At 41.6% G+C, this 22,231-nt stretch overlaps 4 protein-coding genes and 1 long non-coding RNA gene across 5 annotated transcripts; 4 read left to right on the top strand and 1 right to left on the bottom strand.

Annotated features, from left to right (window-relative positions):
* The first annotated feature begins 1,631 nt into the window (after positions 1–1,631).
* On the top strand, positions 1,632–2,243 carry LOC131255139 (pathogenesis-related protein STH-2-like). Its single transcript, XM_058255836.1, has 2 exons — positions 1,632–1,815; positions 1,942–2,243. Exons 1-2 carry the CDS (start codon positions 1,632–1,634, stop codon positions 2,241–2,243), a joined length of 486 nt encoding a protein of 161 aa, XP_058111819.1.
* A 5,822-nt stretch (positions 2,244–8,065) lies between these two features.
* LOC131256465 (pathogenesis-related protein STH-2-like) lies at positions 8,066–8,764 on the top strand. The gene is made up of 2 exons (XM_058257351.1): positions 8,066–8,249; positions 8,360–8,764. The coding sequence occupies exons 1-2, from the start codon at positions 8,066–8,068 to the stop codon at positions 8,659–8,661; spliced, it is 486 nt and encodes a 161-aa protein (XP_058113334.1). The 3' UTR covers positions 8,662–8,764.
* Positions 8,765–12,645: 3,881 nt separating this feature from the next.
* On the bottom strand, positions 12,646–13,443 carry LOC131256466 (uncharacterized). The gene is made up of 2 exons (XR_009176830.1): positions 13,180–13,443; positions 12,646–13,046 (listed from the first exon to the last, which is right to left on the bottom strand). It is a non-coding gene; the product is annotated as an uncharacterized LOC131256466 (long non-coding RNA).
* An 853-nt stretch (positions 13,444–14,296) lies between these two features.
* On the top strand, positions 14,297–15,037 carry LOC131256467 (pathogenesis-related protein STH-2-like). Its single transcript, XM_058257352.1, has 2 exons — positions 14,297–14,553; positions 14,658–15,037. The coding sequence occupies exons 1-2, from the start codon at positions 14,370–14,372 to the stop codon at positions 14,957–14,959; spliced, it is 486 nt and encodes a 161-aa protein (XP_058113335.1). The 5' UTR covers positions 14,297–14,369; the 3' UTR covers positions 14,960–15,037.
* A 2,387-nt stretch (positions 15,038–17,424) lies between these two features.
* Positions 17,425–17,829, top strand: LOC131255140 (serine/arginine-rich splicing factor SC35-like). Its single transcript, XM_058255837.1, has one exon. It carries the CDS (start codon positions 17,425–17,427, stop codon positions 17,827–17,829), a length of 405 nt encoding a protein of 134 aa, XP_058111820.1.
* The last annotated feature ends 4,402 nt before the right edge of the window (positions 17,830–22,231 follow it).

Raw genomic sequence — 22,231 nt, forward strand, 5'->3', positions numbered from 1 at the left:
GATGTTAGATGTTGTACAAAAGTGGGTGGGTGGGCTTGGGATTGGCCCTATTTGTTTTGGCCCATCACGGGCCCAGGTAGGGCCTAGGGTTTGGACAAACCTCACCCCTCACCGTTGATGCCTCTATTTGCTACTGCCTTATTTTGGGTTGGATTTGGCCCGTGTAACTGGATTTAGATACATACGAAGGCTCGACATATAAATTGATCAAATCCCCATTTGTGAAGGTAAGTGTTGTTGATCCATCCGTTGATTAGGAAGGCTGCACATGCTTAAGTAAAGACATTTATAAAAATGAAAACCAACGGTCTACATGTCTACATGTCTTACATGTATATATGTTACCTAAGAGAGAGAGAGAGAGAGATGGGATTCGTGATGGAGTTCGCGGAGAATCTGATCCGTCGGTTGATGGAGGACCCGAAGGAGAGGGACGGCAAGATGAGGGAGCACGTATACGCGGTGAAGGAGAGGTGCAACAAGACCAAGGAGATGTGGAGCCTTCCCATCCATCCGTACGGTTTCTAGACATTCGAACGCCACAACTCCCAGCTCGCGTGGGACTCCCAGATCAGCCAGGTCCCCGGCTGTCGTGACCCCTACGACGATCTCCTCCAAGACACCAACCCCAAATGAATTTCTCTTAAAGGGAAAGTGTGAACAAATAGCTATGGGTATTAAAGAACTGGAAGATGTACAGCTTCCGGCCTTGATTATGCAGTCCAGGTAGTAGTTAAAGTTTTATACTTCAAGGTAGTTGATTGTGGGTGGCAATTTCTGAACTTTTTCCTGCATTCAATGGTCGCCGACTCTGGTTAAATTCCATTTCTGAATAAATATGGTATTCAGTTGGGTTACAAGAACATTTTCTGGGTGAATGTTTTCTGCTGTCACTCTGTGGAATCAAAGGTTATTGATAATAATAATAAATAAATAAATAAATAAACCTAAGTTTTGATTGGAACCGATATTTTATAGGATGGAACACATGCACGCATTAAGTTGGGCCCAATCGAACTACTTTGGACTAAATACTTTGGTGGGCCACACACCAAAAATATTATATTCAGGGGATGAAATGATCCAACCATCCTCATCCAATTCATCCATCAGAATGATCCAACCCAAGAATCCATTTGATCCACCAATCAGGTGGACCAATCCATCTGCGTCTTTCCAATATTGTAGAGCCCACCTGCTGATCGGACCAAATTTTATTTTTGGGAAATCATATAAAAGCTCAGACAAACTAATGGATGGATTAGATCTCACAAGTGTGTGCCATGCTCACACGTGTGTCATGTACGCGAGCTTTCTGGCACGTGTGTGCGCTTATCAAAGCTCAATATTCCCTCACTACAACACAAAGCAAGGGATCTCCTCATTTTTCATTATCATTTGTCTCAACCTACATACAACGCCTAAGATTGGAATATAAGGGAATTTTCAATGTATTCAATGGAGCTAAATCCTATGAAAGACAACTCACTTCCCCCACCTCCCTTTCTACCATCAGCATCTATAAATCTTCATGCATCTTCTCATCTTTTGCATGCAAGCTCAAGCCCACCTACCTACTCAAAAACCACAGCCATAGACGTTTATACTCATTAATATATAGTATTGAAATCATGGTCGCTGGTACAGTGGGTCACGAAATCTTGTCTCCAATCTCACCATCGAGACTCTGGAAGGCAATGGTGAAGGATTCCCACAACCTCATGCCCAAGCTCATGCCTGAAATCATATCAAGCATTGTTGTTCTAGAAGGTGATGGTGGGGTCGGCACAATCAGACAGTCCAACTTCACCGATGGTAACTAACGTAAATTTTTTTTAGAACTTCATATGGCTTTAAACAAGTTCGATAACAGCGCATTAGACTTCAATTTTATTTTTTATTTTTTTTAGAAAAAAATGTGTTTGTTTTCTTAATATGCAGCCATCAAGGACTTCAGCTACTGGAAGGACCGCATCGATGAGATCGACGACAGTAACCGTTTGTTCAAGTACTCAGTGATCGAAGGTGGCCTACTTGGGAAGAAAGTGAAATCAACTACATTTACTCTGGAGTTCAAAGATGGCATCAATGGCGGAAGTGTATGCAAGTTTCACGGAGAGTTTGAGACGGTAGAAGGTAACCTGCCTAAAGAAGATGAAACTAAGGAGATGATGGGAAACATGGAGGGAATGTTCAAGGCAGTAGAAGGATATCTCATTGAAAATCCAAATGCATACATATAGCTTTGGTTGATTGTGAGGCTTTCACCTTTGATTTTGATTGATTGTTGAATAAGTTCCATTTCTTTGGACTGTGTTTGCATGGGAATAGAAAGCCCTTAGAGTTTGTTTTCAAATAGTAGTTAATGTCTTGCTAAATAATTGTTTTTGTTACTCTATATTGTGATTGTAGTGGTACATCACATCAAGTGAAAGAGTCTTAAACTTTTTAAGTTGAGCTTAACCTACAACACAATGTGTGGCTCCCACCATGATGTGTACATGAAATTCAATCCATCCATCAAGTGTTGCCCTTCATTTTCCACTTGGGTCCCAAAATTTGGATCCATTCATAATTCAGGTGGACACACAATAGAATAATTGGGTTGGGGATGCCAGTTATTATAAACCTTTCAGATTGTCTGTGGGGCCATCGTGTTTTGGATATACCATCCAATTCATTTTGAAGATGTGCCCCACTAGGATAATGAGATGTGTAAAAAATAAAATACAATACGTCACTTCAAAACTCAGGTAGGCTACACTGATTTTAGAACCTTTAGGTATGTATTTACATGGTGTGGCTCACCTGAGCATTGGATGGGTCTTACTTGAGAACATGAGTCTCACAAGATGGACAATTGGATGTCATGCAAACATCCCATTGTATTTTAAGCTTAATCTACAAAGTTTTCAAGTGGGCCTAGCCTCCTTCGGCTTTACCTACATGATTCTTACAATTCATGTTAAAGGACTTATAATGGATGGGTTGTGGCTGAGATGGCTTGCTCATGGTTCAAAGTACATAGACCTAAACTCAATCATCCAGGGGTGTTGGATCGTAAGTTACTTTCCATCAGCTACTTATGCCTCAAGTAGCTTATTCTCATTTTCCATGCAGCAAAAAAGTAAAAAAGTATGATTAGTACTTATCCTCAAGTTTGCACGGTCTACCCTCAATATCTACTATCTATCATGTGGGCCCAACCTTTGACATAGACAGTTCATTATGTTGGGTCCACCTTAGCCCCGTCTTCAATATAAACCATCCATTACATGGGCCTACATTCAATATGGACCATCCACCTTGCAAGGCTGACCTTCGATGTAGGATATCCATCATGCAGCGCCCACCTTGGATTGAACCGTCCATCATGGAGGCCGACCTTTAATGTAGACCATCTATCATGCAAGGCTCAACTTCGAAGTGGGTCATCCAAAAAGCAGGCCTGCCTTAGATGTTAGTCATTCATCGTTAAGGCTAACCTTTGCTGCGAATGGTCCTCATGTGAGGCCCACCTTGATATGGGTCATCTATCATGTGGGGCCCACCATCAATGTTATTGTCCATTACGTGAGGCCCTCCTTTGATATCCACAGCCAATTATGTGGAGCTCACCTTTGATGTGGATCATCCATCATGTGGACACCACCTTTGATGTAGGTCATCGATCATGCTGGCCCACCTTGGATGTGGGTGATTCATCATCAACACCTTTGATATAGACCGTCCATTATTTGATGCTTACCTTGATGTGGGTTATCCATCATGTGGGGCCTACCATCAAAATAGATTGTCCATTATCTAGGGCCTACCTTTTATGCAGACCGTCCATTGTGTGGGACCCACCTTCGATGTAGGTCGTCCATCATGCTGGGCTAACCTTGGATGTTGGTCATTCATCATCGACACCTTTGATGTGGACCTTCCATTATGTGAGGCCCACCTTGATGTGGGTCATCCATCATGTGGGGCCTACCTTCAATGTTATTGTCCATATGTGGGGCCACCTTTAGTATCCGTTGCCTCTCATGTGGAGCCCACCTTTGATATGGATCATCTATAATTTGTAGTTCCCACCTTTAATGTAGATCGTCCATCATGCGGGTCCTGCTTTTGATATGGGTCATTCATCATTAGGGGTCTACTGACGTGGACAATACATTACGGGGTCTCACCTTGATGTGGGTCATCCATAATGTGAAGCCCACCTCTGATGTGGACCGTCCATCATGTGGGCCCCAACTTTGATGTGGACTGCCATCATGTGGCACTTCTTCTTCTTCTTTTTCTTTTTCTTTTTTTTCTTTTTTTGATATGTACCATTTATTACATGGAGAGAGATGGAAGTTTGAAGTTGAAAAGTAAAAAGTTAAAAACTTGAAGGGATGAAGTAACTTTTATCACATAAGTTACTTTTACAACCGTGCTTACCAAGCTAAGGTGCCGTTTGGCATTTACGCTGAGAAGAGTTTATTTGCTTATTTAAAAATTAAAATTAAAAATTTTAAAAAAAAAAAAAAAAAAGTGATGAGAATGTCACTTTTCTTTAGAGCTTATTTGGTTTAATCGGGTAGACATTTTTTTGTTAATATTTGAATAAGTTTGTCCTTATTTTTTAAAGTAATTACTAATTACCATCTTACCCTCCTCCCTTCTCTTTACAAGCTCTCTAAGGTGAACCCACTCAATGAGCAACCCATATTGAAGGTGGGGCTCCACATGATGAATGGTCCACATCAAAGGTGGGCCTCACATAAAGGATGCCCCACATCAAAGTGTGGCCGCACATGATGGACGACCTACATCAAAGGTGGGAACCACGAAATGGATGGTGGACATTGAAGGTGGGACCAAATGATAAAAGGACATCAAAGGTGGCCAACGTGATGGCCAGTTGACATCAATGGTGGGCCCATGTGATGAACAATATGCATTGAAGGGGTCCCCACATAATGAATGGTCCACATCAAGGTGGCCCACAGAATGGACAAAGTGTGCCATACATGATGGATGACACACATCAAAGTGTGCCCCTCATGATAGATAGTCCACATTAAGTGGACCCCACCTATTGGACGATCCTCATCCAAGGTCCCGCATGATAGACGGCCCATATCTAAAGTGGCCCAACATGATGGATGATCCACATAGAAGGTTTGCTCTACCTGATGGAAGGTGGACATTAAAAGTGAGCCCCACATGATAGACAACCCACTACGAAGGGAGGGGCTCACGAGATGGACACATCAGATGTGGATTCCATGTGGTGTCTAATGAACATTGAGGGAGGCCCCACACAAAGGACAATTAACATTGATTGTGGGCCCCACATTATAGATTACCAACATCAAGGTGGTCCCCACATAATGGATTGTCTACATCAAAGGTCAGCCTCTAACGATGAATGGTCTACGTTCAAGACAAGCCTTGCATGATGGACAACCACTTTAAAGGTTTGGTTCAACTGGCAGACGATAAACATCAAAGGTGGGCTCCATTAAATAGAGCTTCGACATCCAACCTTCGACATAATAAACAGCCTAAATGTCTTAAAACATGAAGGTTGCACCTATTCATTCTTTTGCCTATTGGAACATGGCCAATCTATATTGAGATCCACCAAAACAATCGTATGGATTACTCTTATAACAGAGTTGTTGTAATATTTAAAAAAATAAAGAAAAAGTTCTTATCTGAAAATTTAGCAAACATTTTTACTTCATATAAGTTTTTTTTTTTGAAAATATGATTTTACCAAATGAGCTTATTTAAAACAAGAGCTAAAATAAAAAGAGCTTTTTAAAGTAGCTCTTATTTTAAAAAGAACTGTGTGTGTTACTTCGGTGAGACACTAACAAATCAGTCGTTTGAAAAAAAACAAAACCCCAAATCACATCTCAGGAGCAGAGCTATGGGCTTGGGCACCATTTTCAAGGTGTGACTGTCTCCTCACACTATATATTATGCACTTTGCAAAAAATTATAAGGTTTCAAGGATAATTTTTCTGATTTTAAGATTTTAAATTATATATTTATTACTCTTTTTAGAATTTAATAAAGGAAGGATTGAACAATATGATTTAAAACTTTATATTTATTTTAGTTAATAAATTGATATTACGTAATAAAATGTGAATTATGATTTGTGAGCATATAAGTTATATACTTGGGTGCTAGACTCGGATAGTTAAAAATAAGCTCTTAGTGTTTCTAGAGAAAAGAATCATGCTGACTTTTGCATCAAGTGGGCCACACTAAAGAAAGCAGTTTCTAGAGAAAAGTCCACCTTTGATTTTTACAACTTCCAATAAGATGATTATATGAAATCCACTAAAACCATTAGATTCCACACAAAATTTAGGCATGGGCCCTAAAAATCAGAACCATCGATGATTCAGGTGGATGCGTACCAAGGGAAACAACTTGGAAGGTCATGGTTGCCCGCTACAATGTTTCCAAATAAGTAGTCCACTTGGATAATAGATTAGGGTGATTTTTGGGCCCTTCACATAATATGAGGTAATGCAGTCGGTGCTCAGCGTAGATTTTACACAAACATCACAGTGGTTGACTCAAGCAGCGGACCCATTTTCTCACATGCGCACCCAACCGAGCGTTAAAAAAAATGTTATTGGAATGTAAATTCCATGTTATTATGTAGTTTTTTGTAAACTTCTCTAAAAAGATTTAACATTTGAGACCTTTGCCAATCTCACTAGGCGTGTGAAATAAAGCTAATAATGACAAAGAAGAGTGTGACACAATAAGAGAAAGATCACCTTCTTCTACAAGTGATTAAACATTGAATCCATAAGGAGATTTTTTGAGTCCATTATAAAATAAGAAAGAAAATTCAAGTATTTAATTGAATAATGTTTTTATAATTTATCGATTATACCATTAGTTTAAAAATTACTCCAAAGCCAAACTTTTCTAAAGCTTAAGTTGCCAAAAATAAAAATGCCTAGATAAAGCTTACTACAACATTCTTAACATCATTACAAGTGATTTTTAAAAAAGATGAAAAATCCTAAAACTCTAAAAATCAAGGAGATACGACAAAAATACAAATTACTAAAAATAATCAAATTTTCTAAAATTATAATTTTGAACCGGAAGAGTGTGTTTTCTGTAAAAAGGGGGTGTGTGACCTTCCATGCAGGCCGATTGACCCCAAAACCATCGTTACATAAACATCGATAGTTGTGCAATTTGTGACAATGTCTAGATTAGAAGTTACGAATGATTTACGACCCACTATTCGAACGCCAATTTTTACTTATCTTGAATGAATTTCTTCAATCTGAATGTGCTTGGGCCCAAATATATTATGCTCTATGTAGGACTGGAAGAGATCTAACGGATTACTTTCACTTTCATTTATACTTCTTTTGGTTCAATTGTGCGAAGAATGCATTTGTGGCATGTCAAACATCCTATGAACATGTGCCACATGTGTCAGTAGGGCACTAAGTCTAGGACTAGTACATCCATCAGAATGGCACTCTATTTTGATGCCTGGGCTTAAGAATCCGCTTGATCCACCCGTCAGATGGACCATAGCTTGCAAATATACATGTGTAAGTGTTTGTCCACCTATACACCTGTTTACAGTATTGTTTACAATATATAGTAGCCCTGGTGAGACCAGATTTTATTTTTGGGAAACAATGTAAGATCTCAGCAAACCGATGGATGGACTAGATCTAACAAGTATGTGCCATGCTCACGTGTGTGGCATGTACACAAGCTTTATGTCGCATGTATGCGCTTATCAAAGCTCAATATTGCCTCAGCTACAGTACAAAGCAAGGGATCCCCGCATTTTTTATTATCATTTGTCTCATCCTGCGTGCATTGCCTAAGATTGGAATATATGAGAATTTTCACTGTATTCAATGGAGCTAAATCCTATGAAAGAGAACTCGCTTCTCCCACCTCCCTTTCGACCATCACCATCTATAAATATACATGCATCTTCTCATCTTTTCGCAAGCTCAAGTCCACCTACCTACTCAAAAACCAGTCATAGACTTTTATACTCATTGATAGTATTGAAATCATGGTAGCTGGTACTGTGGGTCATGAAATCTTGTCTCCAGTCTCACCATCGAGACTCTGGAAGGCAATGGTGAAGGATTCCCACAACCTCATGCCCAAGCTCATGCCTACAATCATATCAAGCATTGTCGTTCTCGAAGGTGATGGTGGGGTCGGCACAATCAGACAGTCCAACTTCACTGATGGTAACTAACATATATATATATATACTAACACTTAATATGCCTTTAAATAAGTTTGATAACAGCATTATACTTCAATAAAAAAAAAATGTGTTTGTTTTGTTAATGTGCAGCCATCAAGGACTTCAGCTACTGGAAGGACCGCATACATGAGATCGATGACAATAACCGTTTGTTCAAGTACTCAGTGATTGAAGGTGGCCTACTTGGGAAGAAAGTGAAATCAACTACGTTTACACTGGAGTTCAAAGATGGCATCAATGGTGGAAGTGTATGCAAGTTTCATGGAGAGTTTGAGACTGTAGAAGGTAACCTGCCAAAAGAAGATGAAACAAAGGAGATGATGGGAAACATGGAGGGAATGTTCAAGGCAGTAGAAGGATATCTCCTTGAAAATCCAAATGCATACATTTAGTTTTGGTTGATTGTATGTCTTTCACCTTTCATTTTGCTTGATTGTTGAATAAGTTCCGTTTCCTTGAACTGTATTTTCATGGGAATAGGAATAATCTCTTGAGTTTGTTTAAAGTAGTAGTTAATGTCTAGCAAATAATCTTTGATCCTCTATATTGTGATTTTAGTGGTACATCCACGGAAAGTGAAAAGAGTCTTAAAAAGAGATTGTCACTTTGTTGTTTTCTTTATCAGTGATTTGAGGCCGGATCTACTACAACTCACCATGATGTGTGCATCAAATTCAATCCATCTATCATAGCCCTCATTTCTACTTGGGTCCCAAAATCTGGATCGATTCAAAATTCAGGTGGGCACACAATAGAATAATTGGGATGGGAATGCCCATTATTAAAAACCTTTCAGATTTTCTCTGGGACCCATCATGTTTTGTATATACACCGTCCATTCCATTTTGATCGAACACGTGAAGGGGCATGGTTCGTTAGGATTTCCAGCTGTTTACGCTTTCTTAGATTCGTTTTTAATGTTTCTGATGAGTTGGAAGGCATACGAACGGTTCAGATCAATCTTGATCTGAAATGATTCGGCGATTATTGGCGAGAAGGAAACGATTCACAGCTTCCGGTTTCGGTTGTTGGGATGATCTGCGTGACTGGAGATGGATGGATAGGATCTAAGCATCCAACGGTTGAGGATCAGGGTGAAATTCTCTCGCAGATCGACTCGAAACGGAGCGAACTACTTCCGTTTTCGGAATCTTCTTTCACGAGCAAACAGTGGTTTGCGATCAAACTCGTGCGCACGAATGTGCGTTAAAACGTGTGATATTGACGATATTGTGGTCGTATCTCTGTTACGATCATGATGAACAGTTCAGATCATCTGTAAAATGATCAATGGTGGGCCATAACCCGACGAACATACGGACAGTCGTCCGTTTCAAACTCCCGGGCGCGGGAATGGCGGGAGTTTTATTGCGTTTGACCCAGCACTCGCTGACCAGGTTGAACTTTAAGTTATTTTATTTATTTTTCTTTTTTTGTGGGGTACACTAGGGACCAAATGAACAATCTGGTCCGACCACTGCATGACCCAGACGTGTACGGTACCAGGGGATTTTTCTGGTGTTGATCGTACTTCTAGGTGGGCCGCACATCACATATCTTTATTCATTTATTGTAGATTTAATGTTTTTAACGGTCAGATTCCCTCCAAATTGATCTAGATAGTTCCCTCCAATGTCTAGGTGTTTCTAGGCTAGTTTACGTAGTTTTGGGGGGTAAGTTTGGATATCTGACGGTCCAATCAGTGTAATCAAGCCCTGAATCATCCTACTGTGAGTTGCGGTTTTGATGGACGGTGGATTTTGTTATCTGGGTACCGAGACTAGTAATGTACAGTTGGATTATCGTAATGGGACGTTATTCAAGGTTTATTGTGTTTGAAGCTCCAATTTTTAGTACGTGCAAGTTATAAGAGTTTTACATGCTTATAATCTAATTAAAAAATTATTTCCAAATTTTTTTTAGAGGATTTTTGGAACCCTAGTTTTATAAAAATCCGAAGGGTTACGTTGGATGAATCTGGCTGGTCGAGAGTTAGTGTGGAATGCTCTAATTATAAAATTTATTCTCATCATTTTTTGTATTATTTTCCTTTTAAGAGATCACCCACACTAATTTGAATGCTATTTTTTGTCATTAAATTAGATGAGAGAGGGTTTTATATAGGGGTGTACATCGAGTTGAGCTGACCTCAGCTCGAACTCAGCTCGCTCGGTCCTCAAGCTTGACTACCCAGCTCGGCTCAATTCGGTTAGCAACTTGGGCCGAGTTCGAGTCGAGTTCACCATTAAAGCATTTCCACAAACACATGAACTACAACTTCAAAATCCCACTGTTTTACAGACAAAGGCAATGATTTTATAGGTGTTTTATCAAATGCTTTCTAAGCAACATAAAAATCAAGAAAAACAAGAGAAAAAGGGTATTTGTTTCATGTACATACCTTCCTTGCCACCAGCCACATTTCGTTGAGTCATTTTATCAACATCAATGGCAAAGTAATCGAGTCACCGAACTGGATTCGATCCGAGTTGAGTCGAGCTAGGGCCTGCTCGAACTCGGCTCGAACTCATTTTCGAGCTCAAAAAATCAACTCAACTCGGCTTGAACTCAGCATCGAACCGAGTCGAATCGAGCTTTTTCGAGTCGAGTCGAGTGAGTTAGCCGAGCTCGACTAGCTCGGTTCGTGTACACCCCTAGTTTTATATCTCTCGATTAGGAAATGCATCAAATATAATTTTAATAATATTCATACACAATCATTATAAAGTCTAAAAAGTTCAAATTAAATTAGCATCACATTAATCAATTGACATAAGGGCAATTAATCATTACTTGTCTAACTCAAAAAATTTACTTTCCAAATGAGATGTAGCAAAAATAATTAAAGTTGACGCTTGCAATAAGTATGCCACATAACAAATTTCAACAGCTTTGCAATATGCTAATGTAATTCCGTTATAAACGCATGTCCTGCAGAGACATTCATATGTCACGAAAAATGAAAATATTGCATCTGCCAAATATCACCATGCAGTATAAACTTTTTTGTAGGACGATGAAGAGGTCGACACCTTATTTCATCATTTTCTCATCAGGATCGTGTTGGTCGTCACTCTGATACAACTGATGGATGCATACATAGTGTGTCAAGTTATGTTCTAGATTATTATTATTATTATTATTGATGATGGATTGATTGAATGACACAATTACATGACCAAGTTTGAGAGCTGAAATATGGAACTTAGCCTCCTGCTCAAATCAAACCACATATGAAAAAACAAGTCAATTCACCTCCCCGATCTCAGGACACTCCATATTAATCTATTTGGCCAAACCATGATGTCCTCCTAATTATTTTAAGCACTTCTCATGTTGTGCGCAACTCCTAAAGCCCAAAACCGAAATTGGACCGTCAATCAGATGGTATTCGCAAATTTGATGCGGACAACCCAGTGTAGCAAGGTTCGTCCTGCCCCAAAATCATATATGGTAGATAGCTCATTTTGACCTACGTCCGTTTTAAGTTTTGATAGTTCGGATTACTTCTGTTGTCAACCGGGACCCGCTCTACATCAAGAGGCCACCGCTTCTACCCTCTCCTCCCATTCCGCCATGTGTTGGGGTTGGTGGGCCCTACTAGGGGTTGCCGCTAGTCCAAAACCAACAATTTTAAGCCACCATATATACACATTGGTCCACCTTATGAGCAACCATGACCTATGACATTGTCATTGAAAAGGTGGACCTGCCTATCGGACCAATCGATTCATCAAGTGGGCCCACATGTATACTGAGTAAATGCACCTGATGTCCATTGTTTTCTATGAGGTGGCCCACTTGAAGAAGAATGCACCTGATTTCTGCGTCCAACCATCTTTTAGGTAGAGCCTATTTTTTTAATCACATGTAACACTTTTATGGGCTCATTCGACAGTAATATTAAGGCCCTCTTGAGATTAAGGAAATGAAACTATGGATTTTATCATGAACTTTTCAAATTCATAGATTTGCATTGAATTTGAATTGACAAATCACAAAGACCATCGTTTTGAAATGAAGCGTCAAAAAAAAAACAAAGAAGCTTCAAATTCTTCATTTTGTGGATATGCAAGGTTTTTAGTTTTTCTAGATATTTGGATTTGCCCTAAATCAAAGATTTTTGAAGGTTCATATTGGAAAATTCATTAATTTGACAAATCTTCAAAGAGAGAGAGAGAGAGAGAGAGAGATATTTGAAATCCAAAAATTTCACAAATCCTGGAACGAAATCCCTCACCCCAAACAGCCCCTGAGTATATTCTTATTTAAGTTCTAAATATTATTTCATAATCAGTCTAACTTATGCAACCAAACACACACAAACCAAAATCTTTGATTTTTAAAGAGGCAACAAAGGCAGGCAAATTTAGATCTACTCCTGATAACCAAATAGGAAAATAATTTCAATTAGAGAACATATGTAAATCTCTCCCATTCACAGTAATAAAACAAAGAAAGAAATTCTAGTACAGATGGGTAAAAAACAAAAAGGAAGAGAAAGAAAAAAGATAAAATGGATGTGGAACTAGGGCTTGTGGGTCCTCTTCTTATACTTGTCTTTGATCCAGTCGAGGCTAAAAAATGTTCCTTCCTTAACCTTCTTAATGCCAGAGGCAGCAACCACCTTTGTCTTCTCCAACCCATCTCCAACCTTCCTTCCATTTCTGCTCTTCGCACTTTCTTTATTCCTGTCTGCAACTGGGTCGACTGAATCGCTGTAGTCCCATTGATCAGCCCACGACGTTCCATACGAGCTATTCCTCTCCATTCAAACCTTAATAGAAAACCCCAGCAGAAGATTGCAAGAAAACCCAAATCCTAACTTGTAAGAGAGAGAGAGAGAGAGAGAGAGAGAGAGAGAGAGAGAGAGAGAGATTTCCTTTGACAAGTGGTGGAGGCGTACGTACTTGGGATATTAATATAGATTTATATAGGTTTGATAGATAGACTCGGTTTGGCTACCCCTCCTTAATATTAAGAATTCTTTGCCGCAGAATTACTCAGCAATTTGGATTTAATCAGAAAGTGACTGAATTCTTTTGGTAAGCATCCCTTTTCAAGGGATGAAATGATCAAACCCGCGTCTACTTTTTTTTTTTTTTCTTGTTCTTTATTCTAAAATTCGCTGGAATAGTGCATGTGGCCTCACGTGGTGATTGGGTGGGCGTACCAGAAAATGGATCGGCTACTTGGGTGGGCCCCACCGTGATATTTATGTAGCCCTGACCTCCAGGTGGGCCACCTTGTAGTAGGCCAAAGTGCCAAATATCACATTCATCCAGTCCATCCATCAGAATGGCACCACTATTTTGAGAAAATGGATTGCTTGTGACACCGGGCGCAGGCCCAGGGCTGTGGGGCCACATCATCTTTTTGGCAAGACCACGGATTCTAAAAATCAGGCAGATAAAAAACTCATGTGGGCCATACCACACGAATCGGTGGGGATTGAACGCTTGTCGGTGACAGAAGTTTTGTATCAGGACGATATTTGTGCCTACAGTTTATCTGAGTGGTAATAGGGTATAAACATCATGGTCAGCTCCAGGAAGGTTTCAACGGTGGACGTTTCCGCTCACACTGTTTCGTTGGTGTAGCCCACTTAAATATTGGATCTGCATGATTTTTAGAATTCTGTCCTATTGTGGTCTTTCAAAACAGATGAACAGACTGGATTTGTCACGTACATTTCTGTGGACCCCACACAGCCCTGGGCGCAGGTATATCAGGCTTCCCTATTTTGATACCTTGGGCCAAGAATCCATTTGATCCACCAGTAAGGTGGACCAACCCATCCACCTGTTTCCAATATTGTAGCCCACCTCACTACAACACAAAGCAAGGGATCTCCTCATTTTTTATTATCATTTGTCTCAGCCTACATACAACGCCTAATATTGGAATATATTAGAATTTTCAATGTACTCAATGGAGCTAAATCCTATGAAAGAGAACTCACTTCTCCCACCTCCCATTCTACCATCAGTATCTATAAATCTTCATGCATTTTCTCATCTTTTCACAAGCTCGAGCCCACCTACTTGCTAAAAAACCACAACCATAAACATATCTACTCATTAATATTAGTATTGAAATCATGGTTGCCGGTACAGTGGGTCACGAAATCTTGTCACCAATCTCACCATCGAGACTCTGGAAGGCGATGGTGAAGGACTCCCACAACCTCATGCCCAAGCTCATGCCTGAAATCATATCAAGCATCGTCATTCTCGAAGGCGACGGTGGGGTCGGCACGATCAGACAGTCCAACTTCACTGATGGTAACTAAAATTATTATTTTTTTAGTACTTCATATGGCTTTAAGCAAGTTCAATAACAGCATTATACTTCAATAAAAAAATGTATTTATTTTCTTAATATGCAGCCATCAAGGACTTCAGCTACTGGAAGGACCGCATAGATGAGATCGACGACAATAACCGTTTATTCAAGTACTCAGTGATTGAAGGTGGCCTACTCGGGAAGAAAGTGAAATCGACCACATTTATTCTCGAGTTCAAAGACGGCATTGATGGCGGAAGCGTATGCAAGTTTCATGGGGAGTTTGAGACGGTTGAAGGTAACCTGCCGAAAGAAGAAGAAACCAAGGAGATGATGGGAAACATGGCGGGAATGTTCAAAGCAGTAGAAGGATATCTCCTTGAAAATCCAAATGCATACGTATAGCTTTGGTTGATTGTGAGGCCTTCACCTTTGATTTTGGTTGATTGTTGAATAAGTTCCATTTCCTTGGACTGTGTTAGCATGGGATTGTTTTCAAATGGTATTAATGTATTGCTACAGTAGTAATATTTGTTCCTCTATATTGTGATTGTAGTGGAACATCCATATGAAGTGAAGAGAGTCTTAAAAGAGGTTATTTTTTGTACATACCATCCATTCCATTTAGAAGATATGCCCCACCAGGATAATGCAGCATTTTAAAAAAAGAAAATCACTTCAAAACTCAGGTAGGCAATACTGATTTTAGAGCGTTTGGGTAATGTATATACACGATGTGCCCTACCTGTGCCTTAAATTGGGCTTATTTGAGAATAGTGGTGGCCAGGCTAGGCCCTAGCCTAGCCCAATTCCAGCCCATTGCCACCCTTAAGACGGATTGGTTGGTTTGAAAAGGTCAATATACCGTGTCTTGATCTATAGTAGACCGGTGTAGTTACAGTTGGGGTGTGAATGGGCTGGGTTGGGCTAGTTCCTGTCTTGTGAAACTATGAAAGCCCAATCCATAATATAATTACCAGAGTACAGCCCCTGACTAGCCAACTAGATAAGCATCTACATGGGGCCTAATAGGATATAATATCTAGATCTGGCCATCCTATATCACATGATGTGCCAAAGAAAACGGGCCCAATCACAACCCCACCCATCCACTTTTCTGACCCATTAAGTGTGACCCATCATGCATAATATAGGACTAGAGCTGTACGGGAACTCAGTTAATTAACTTGCTCGACTCGACTAAAAAAAGCTTGACTTGACTTGTCTCGAAATTGGGTTCAACCAAAGTTGAGCTGATTTTTTTAGCTCAAAAAAATTTCGAGCCGAGTCGGAGCTTGACTTGACATGGCTCGGAACTTGACTTGAACTTGACTCGGTTCGAATCGATTCGACTCAGATCATCATGCAATGCACCAACACGCCCCACCTGTGTGAGATGCGGCAATGTAGTTGTCCCAAGTGGTGCTCTATGTGATATTACCACCCCAAAGTCTAGTCTGGTCCACTCATCGGTCGATCCATGCATGAACCATTGAACATGGGCCGTGGATGATTTTCATTCCATCCACTCATGTTCTGGCCCACCTCATGATTTTCACATCAAAGCATCCACACCTCTACACATGGTCACCTTTGAAGGGTGTTTATTATATTGGTGTGGACCCATATCAAGCCCATTCATCATCATTATACATAAACTTGGGCCATGAAAGGATATTAACTAGGCCCAAGTTTAGCAGAAGGTCCGTCACAAGACCCACTCACACAGCCCACAAGCCCAAAATAATAATCCAGACCGACCATGGTGAGCTGTGCCAACACGCCTGATGGACCAGCTTGCCCCATCCCCAGTCATAGTTACTAAGGGCACGTTTGGATTGTAAGTTGCTTAAGATAAGTTACTTATATCACAAGAAACTTATCTTAGTTTTTACTCATTAAGAAGATAAGTATGTTTGGTAAACAACCTACTTATCAGCTTCTCCTCTCTCTCTTTAATCTCTCCTATGCCTCTCTTCATCAACTTATGAAAAGTAGAAAGCTAAAAAAATTAAGTGTAGTGATTAAGTACTTTTAAGTTTTTTTTTAAAAAAAAAAAAAAATCTTATAACTAATCATAAACCAAACTTATATGAAATGAGTTACTTATCTACTGCTGTAAGTAGAAAAAGTAATTTATTTTGTGGTATCCAAACGGGCCTTAAAACGGTACAAACAAAGCAAGGTCCGAGGGGAAGCAGATTGCTTGGTGTGCCGTGGTGTGTTGATGTCCCTGGGTTCTATGGGCCCACCATGATGTATGTGTTATACCCACACTATCCATCCATTTTGCGAGATAATTTTAGGGAATGGGCCAAAAATATGAGGCGGATCAAAATCTCAAGTGGAGCACGCCACAAAGCAATCCACTCCCAAGTTTTTTTTATTGGGCTTGGCCATTAATATGGGCCTGTGGTTGAGCCTGGGATAGATTACATTTCCAAGGTCACTCCATACCAAACATGTGGTCTGTGTTATGGACTTTTCGCACTAGGGAGTCCGTTCCTTGAACAAACATTGAATTCGGTATATCCGCTGATTACATTTCCAAGGTCACTCCATACCAAACATTCTACTGATCAATGATAATACTCATGAATACAGTATACAATGTCCAGAGTATAGGCGTTGTACAGTATTACATCGCAATACAATACTATACGCGAATCCAAACACGCCCTTAAGGCCAAAGTGACAAATGGATTGGGTTCGAGCCTAGGTTTTGCGATTTTTTTTTCCTACCCGGAATGAGCCTGGGACAAGCCCAGCCCACTTATTACCTAAATAGGTGGGTTTCAATTTGAGATTGAAATCTTCCTAGCTGAATGGCCCATCATGACCTATCAACAACGCTAACTTCCAATTAAAAAATGCCTAGGGTTTGGTCCCACCGAGAAGGGGACAGGCGGAGAAGAAGTCGGGCTCCGTCAAGGGGAGATCTACGGCACCGGTATGCTAGTATTTGCAGACAGAGGATAGGCCGCTCGCCGACCCGAAGAACGCAATATCCTGAGAACAAATCTCGCCCGACCGTGGCGTCAAGCGGTACACACAATCTCTTCGTCGGGAACCTTCCGTTCTCGTGCTCCACTATAGATTTATTCCAGATATTTCAAAAATATGGTAGGGTTGTTGACGCCTTTATCTCTACATTTCCGGGGACAGCCAGATCCCGCGGATTCGTGTTTGTGCGATTCCAATATGAGGATGACGCTAGGGCAGCCATCGGCGTTCTTCATGGTAGAAGAATAGATGGCAGGGTTGTGACAATTTAGGCAGCTCACTCAAATCGGCAAAAGCCTAAGGCTGCTTCCAGTCCAAAGGAAAACAGAAGACCCTCCTCCCCTTCTGTGAAACATGGGGCGCGATCTAACCCTACCCCGCAAGACAGTCGATCAACTCCTCCTAATCCATTGATTCCATCTCCCCCCGCGAATGCCATGTATATTCAGGCCGACCCTCTCCTGGTTAGTAGGAAGCTGGAAGAACTGCGCAAGGGTTTGATCGGCAGAGCGTATCATCCTTCTATATCCATTCTCTGGCTATGAGACGGGATTAGAACATCCAGGTTCAGAGCCTTGGCGGTGGACATCTCTCGCATCTCCAAGGGTTCCTTCCTCCTCATTTTCAAATCTACCTGTGAACTGGAAGATTTTGCTTCAGATCAAGATTTACACAGAACCATGGGCCTTTCGGAAGTGTTACCCTAGTCACCAGATGCTACCCCGACTTTTGACGACCATTGGATCTGATTCTTTGGAATTCCTCCCCATGCCTGAGATGAACAGGTCTTTCGTGCCCTGGGTAGCAGATATAGAAATATACTTCAGATTGATAACAACAGCTTGTTTAGCATCTTTCAGGCATTTTCCTGTGTCAAAGTCCTTTTGAGACATGGTGGCGTCCAAAGTTGGTCATAAAATCTGATGGTAGATGGGAAGTTGTTTAACGTTGCAATGGAATTGGAATCTTTCAGAATTCAGCCCCCTCCCAGTTTGGGCAAGGAACCCCATACAAATGTAGAGAGCACAAAGAATTGGGTGGAACATATATTTGTGCCAGATGGTAACGTGGGACAAGAAGGCCTGCCCCCTGTTTATAGAAATTCCCCTGATAATGTGCTGGCCCTGACTTTCGAGGAACGCATCCCCTCTGTTTGTAGAAACTCCCCGGAGAAGATGCTATGTCTTTCTTTTGAGGAACAAACGGGGACCGTCCACCCCTTTCATACCAAATGCCACTACTTGTGGACACCAAGAGCTGTTGTGATTCGGTAGCAATTAGTCGGGATATATCCAATATTCTGCCTCGTGAAAATTCAAATTTAGCTCCTATAACTGACCCTGCAGGGGTGAATGCTGATGTTGTGGGGAGCTCCCCATCAGCAGAGTATACGAAGGAAGATTCAGGTGTGCCAGTCGATATTAATACCTTGGATGCGGATAAGGTGATGCAAGTCCGGGAAGACGTTAACAGTGATGCAGATCAGCCCCGGCAACAATCTGACCCCTACTCAATGAACGTTGCTGGATCAGGTAGTGATTTAGATGGGAACAGCGATGCAGAACATCCTCTTCCTCTGTCTGATTCTTACCCAATGAACACAGCTGGATCACCTGTAAAACATTATCTAGGTTCTCCCGTTAACACCGCTTACTCCCCAACATCTATCCACCCTATCGGGTCTATCAACCCTGACTAGAAGGAGAAGAGAAAAGCAAGATCAGTTGGATGTTCACCTTTATCTACAAGGAATGATAGTGATTCAGAATCAGCAGGACAAATCTAGAAATCAGTCTCATTTGCTCATCGGCTTGGAGTGCCTGACCCTAGGTAGAATCCCATGAAGGCAGGCTCCCACCATGGCGAGATCCATCTTATGGTGGACCTGTCCCCTTTTAAAGTCCCCATTCAACTTTCAGACAGACCTGCGAAGCCTGTGACCCCTCATGTTGCTTGTGACTCCTCAAGCACAATGTTGGCCGATCAGATCTGGGATACAGGGCAGGCTGCGGCTCTCTCTTCATCTCTGACTGTTGCAGGGGAGAAAATGGTTGCCGAGGTCTACCCAAGGCGTACAGAGACAGAGAGATCATTATCTGTTCAGAGAGCAACGGACCGAAGAGCTAAAAGAGGCACAACCAAGACCACTGCGCGATCTAAAGGCCTCCCAATCAAGACTCCTTGTCCTGCTGAATGGCAAGGCAAGCTCAGAAGGCTGCAGCGACGAGCTGTTTACTCAGGATGTCTCACTGATGAATAGCATTTTTGTGTGGAATGCTCGCGGGATAGGGAATGCCCCTACCATCAAGACAGCAAGGCGGTTAATCGCATTATATAAGCCGCTTGTCGTCGCTATCCTTGAGCCAATAATTAGGGAGGAGAGAAGAGTGGCAATTGGTTTAAGACTAGGCTTCCACTCTTCCTTATCAAATGGAAACGATGGAGGAAAAATTTGGATTTTTTACAACTCCCCTTCTAGTGTTGCTCTTCATTCAATGTCTAACCAAGTTTTATCCATTAGTATAATTTTGCAGTTTTTGCAGGCCCCCATTACATTTTTGGTGGTGTATGCAAAGTGTTCAAGAATCCTCAGGCGAATTCTATGGAACGAGCTTATCTCCATCAGCAACTCCATTGCAGGTCCTTGGGTAGTGGCTGGGGATTTCAATGCAGTGGCCAACTCCACGGAAAGGTTCGGGAGGAGAACACAGTCAAATCCTGGGGACGATGAATTTGCGGATGGAATTAACGATGCGGGGCTGTTGGATGTTGGTTTCTCTGGCAACAGGCTCACCTGGAGTAATAACCAAGATGGTAATTCTCGAATTTGGGCTAGGCTGGACAGATCTCTGTGTAATGACGAATGGATCAGGTGCTTTCCTAGGTTCCATGTGGTGCATCTTCCCTGAGTTAATTCCGATCATGCTCCATTGTTGCTTAACTTCCCTGCCCCAACAAAAGGGCTTGCTAGGCCGTTCAGATTTCAACGCATGTGGTTCCTCCACGAGGGTTTCTTGCAGATAATCAAGGATGCGTGGACAGGGGAATTCCAAGGATCGCCTATGGTAAATCTGCTGCTGAAACTTAGAAAGACAAAGCTCGTTGTCAAGGCATGAAACAGATCAGTTTTTGGTGATATTTTCACCAAAAGGAAGCAGGAAGAATTAGCGTTTGAGCAAGATGAAGCCAGCGTACAGTCCTCTGCAAATTCTATCACATCAGTGGCTTTATTAGAGGCAAAGAATCAGCTAACGCAGTGGGAGCTAGCAGAAGAAACCTTTTGGAAGCAGAAAGTCAGAAATAACTGGTTGGTCGAGGGCGACAAGAACACAAAATTTTTCCATCTGGCTGCGATGAATCGGGTTAGAAAAGCTGAAATTCATGAAATTTATGCACAGACGGGTTCCATGATATCAGATCCTGACAAAATCAAAGCGGAAGCGGTCCTTTTCTTCTCTCGACTTCTATCAACTGAGCCTTGCCAGTCCTCGAATATGGTGGAAAATCTCATCCCCCACCTCCTGTCAGATGATAACAACCTGTCCCTAATACGCCCTCCTTCTCTTGAGGAAGTAAGATAGACAGTCTTCTCCGTTCAGCCTGATGCTGCTCCTGGCCCTGACAGTTTCAGGGAAGCTTTTTTCACCGGCTGTTGGGATATTGTGGGGCCAGACTTACACAGAGTTGCCATTTTCATGTTGAATGGGGGTGATATTCCTAGAGCCTTTACCTCAAACCTGATATGCCTCATCCCCAAGTCTACAACCTCTACATCCTTTGACCAATTCAGGCCCATCAATCTGTGTAACTGTAGCTATAAGATCTTCTCTAAGATAATTGCGGCCAGGCTTGCTACTGTCCTTCCCAAACTCATTTCCCCCGAATAGGGAGCTTTCATCCAAGGCCGGGCAATTACGGAAAATGTAGCGCTTGCCCAGGAAATTTTTAGGGAGATTAACAAAAAAGTCCGTGGGGTAACATTGCCATCAAGTTTGACATGGAGAAAGCATATGATCATGTTAATTGGGATTTCTTGAAGCTTGTTCTCCTCCGACTAGGCTTTTCGTCTACCTGGGTAGCCATGGTGGAAAAATGTTGGAGCAACTGCTGGTTTTTCGTTCTCATTAATGGGGAGGCGCAGGGTTACTTTAAATCCTCTCGTGGGCTCAGGCAAGGTTATCCTATTTCCCCCAGCCTGTTCATTCTAGCCTCAGAAGTTTTCAGCAGGGGCATAAAAAATCTTTTCAGCCAGGGCCTCTGTCAGCCCTTCAAGCTAAAAGTGGGTTGTCCTCTCATATCCCATCTACTCTATGCAGATGATACTCTGATTTTTGCAAATGGAAGCTCCTCTTTTTTATCAGCTATCAACGATTTCGTGGGCGAGTATCAGAACATTTCGGGTCAGAAGATTAATCGGTCCAAGAGTTTCTTTTTCTGCTCTTCCAAACTGACCAATGGATGAGTCCGATCCACGAGCAGAAGTTGCACATGTCCAAAGTGAGTCCAGGTGCATCTTATTTGGGCGTTCCTATCCTCAGTGGGTGGCGCTGTAGAGCTGCGTTCAAACATCTTTTAGATAAAATTGCAACTAGAATTGATGGGTGGAAGGCTAGGATTCTTTCACAGGCAGGTCGTGCCACCCTCATCAAGCATGTCCTGGGAGGTATCCCTCTA

Source organism: Magnolia sinica, chromosome 9, assembly GCF_029962835.1.
Source record: "Magnolia sinica isolate HGM2019 chromosome 9, MsV1, whole genome shotgun sequence".
NCBI classification, from domain to species: domain Eukaryota; kingdom Viridiplantae; phylum Streptophyta; class Magnoliopsida; order Magnoliales; family Magnoliaceae; genus Magnolia; species Magnolia sinica.

Bases quoted from the DNA above. Each gene is read 5' to 3' on its own strand.
- LOC131255139 (XM_058255836.1), top strand. From the start codon at position 1,632: ATGGTCGCTGGTACAGTGGGTCACGAAATCTTGTCTCCAATCTCACCA. The intron at 1,816-1,941 runs GTAACTAACGTA...CTTAATATGCAG, and splicing joins ACAGTCCAACTTCACCGATG to CCATCAAGGACTTCAGCTAC.
- LOC131256465 (XM_058257351.1), top strand. From the start codon at position 8,066: ATGGTAGCTGGTACTGTGGGTCATGAAATCTTGTCTCCAGTCTCACCA. The intron at 8,250-8,359 runs GTAACTAACATA...GTTAATGTGCAG, and splicing joins ACAGTCCAACTTCACTGATG to CCATCAAGGACTTCAGCTAC.
- LOC131256467 (XM_058257352.1), top strand. From the start codon at position 14,370: ATGGTTGCCGGTACAGTGGGTCACGAAATCTTGTCACCAATCTCACCA. The intron at 14,554-14,657 runs GTAACTAAAATT...CTTAATATGCAG, and splicing joins ACAGTCCAACTTCACTGATG to CCATCAAGGACTTCAGCTAC.
- LOC131255140 (XM_058255837.1), top strand. From the start codon at position 17,425: ATGCCTAGGGTTTGGTCCCACCGAGAAGGGGACAGGCGGAGAAGAAGT.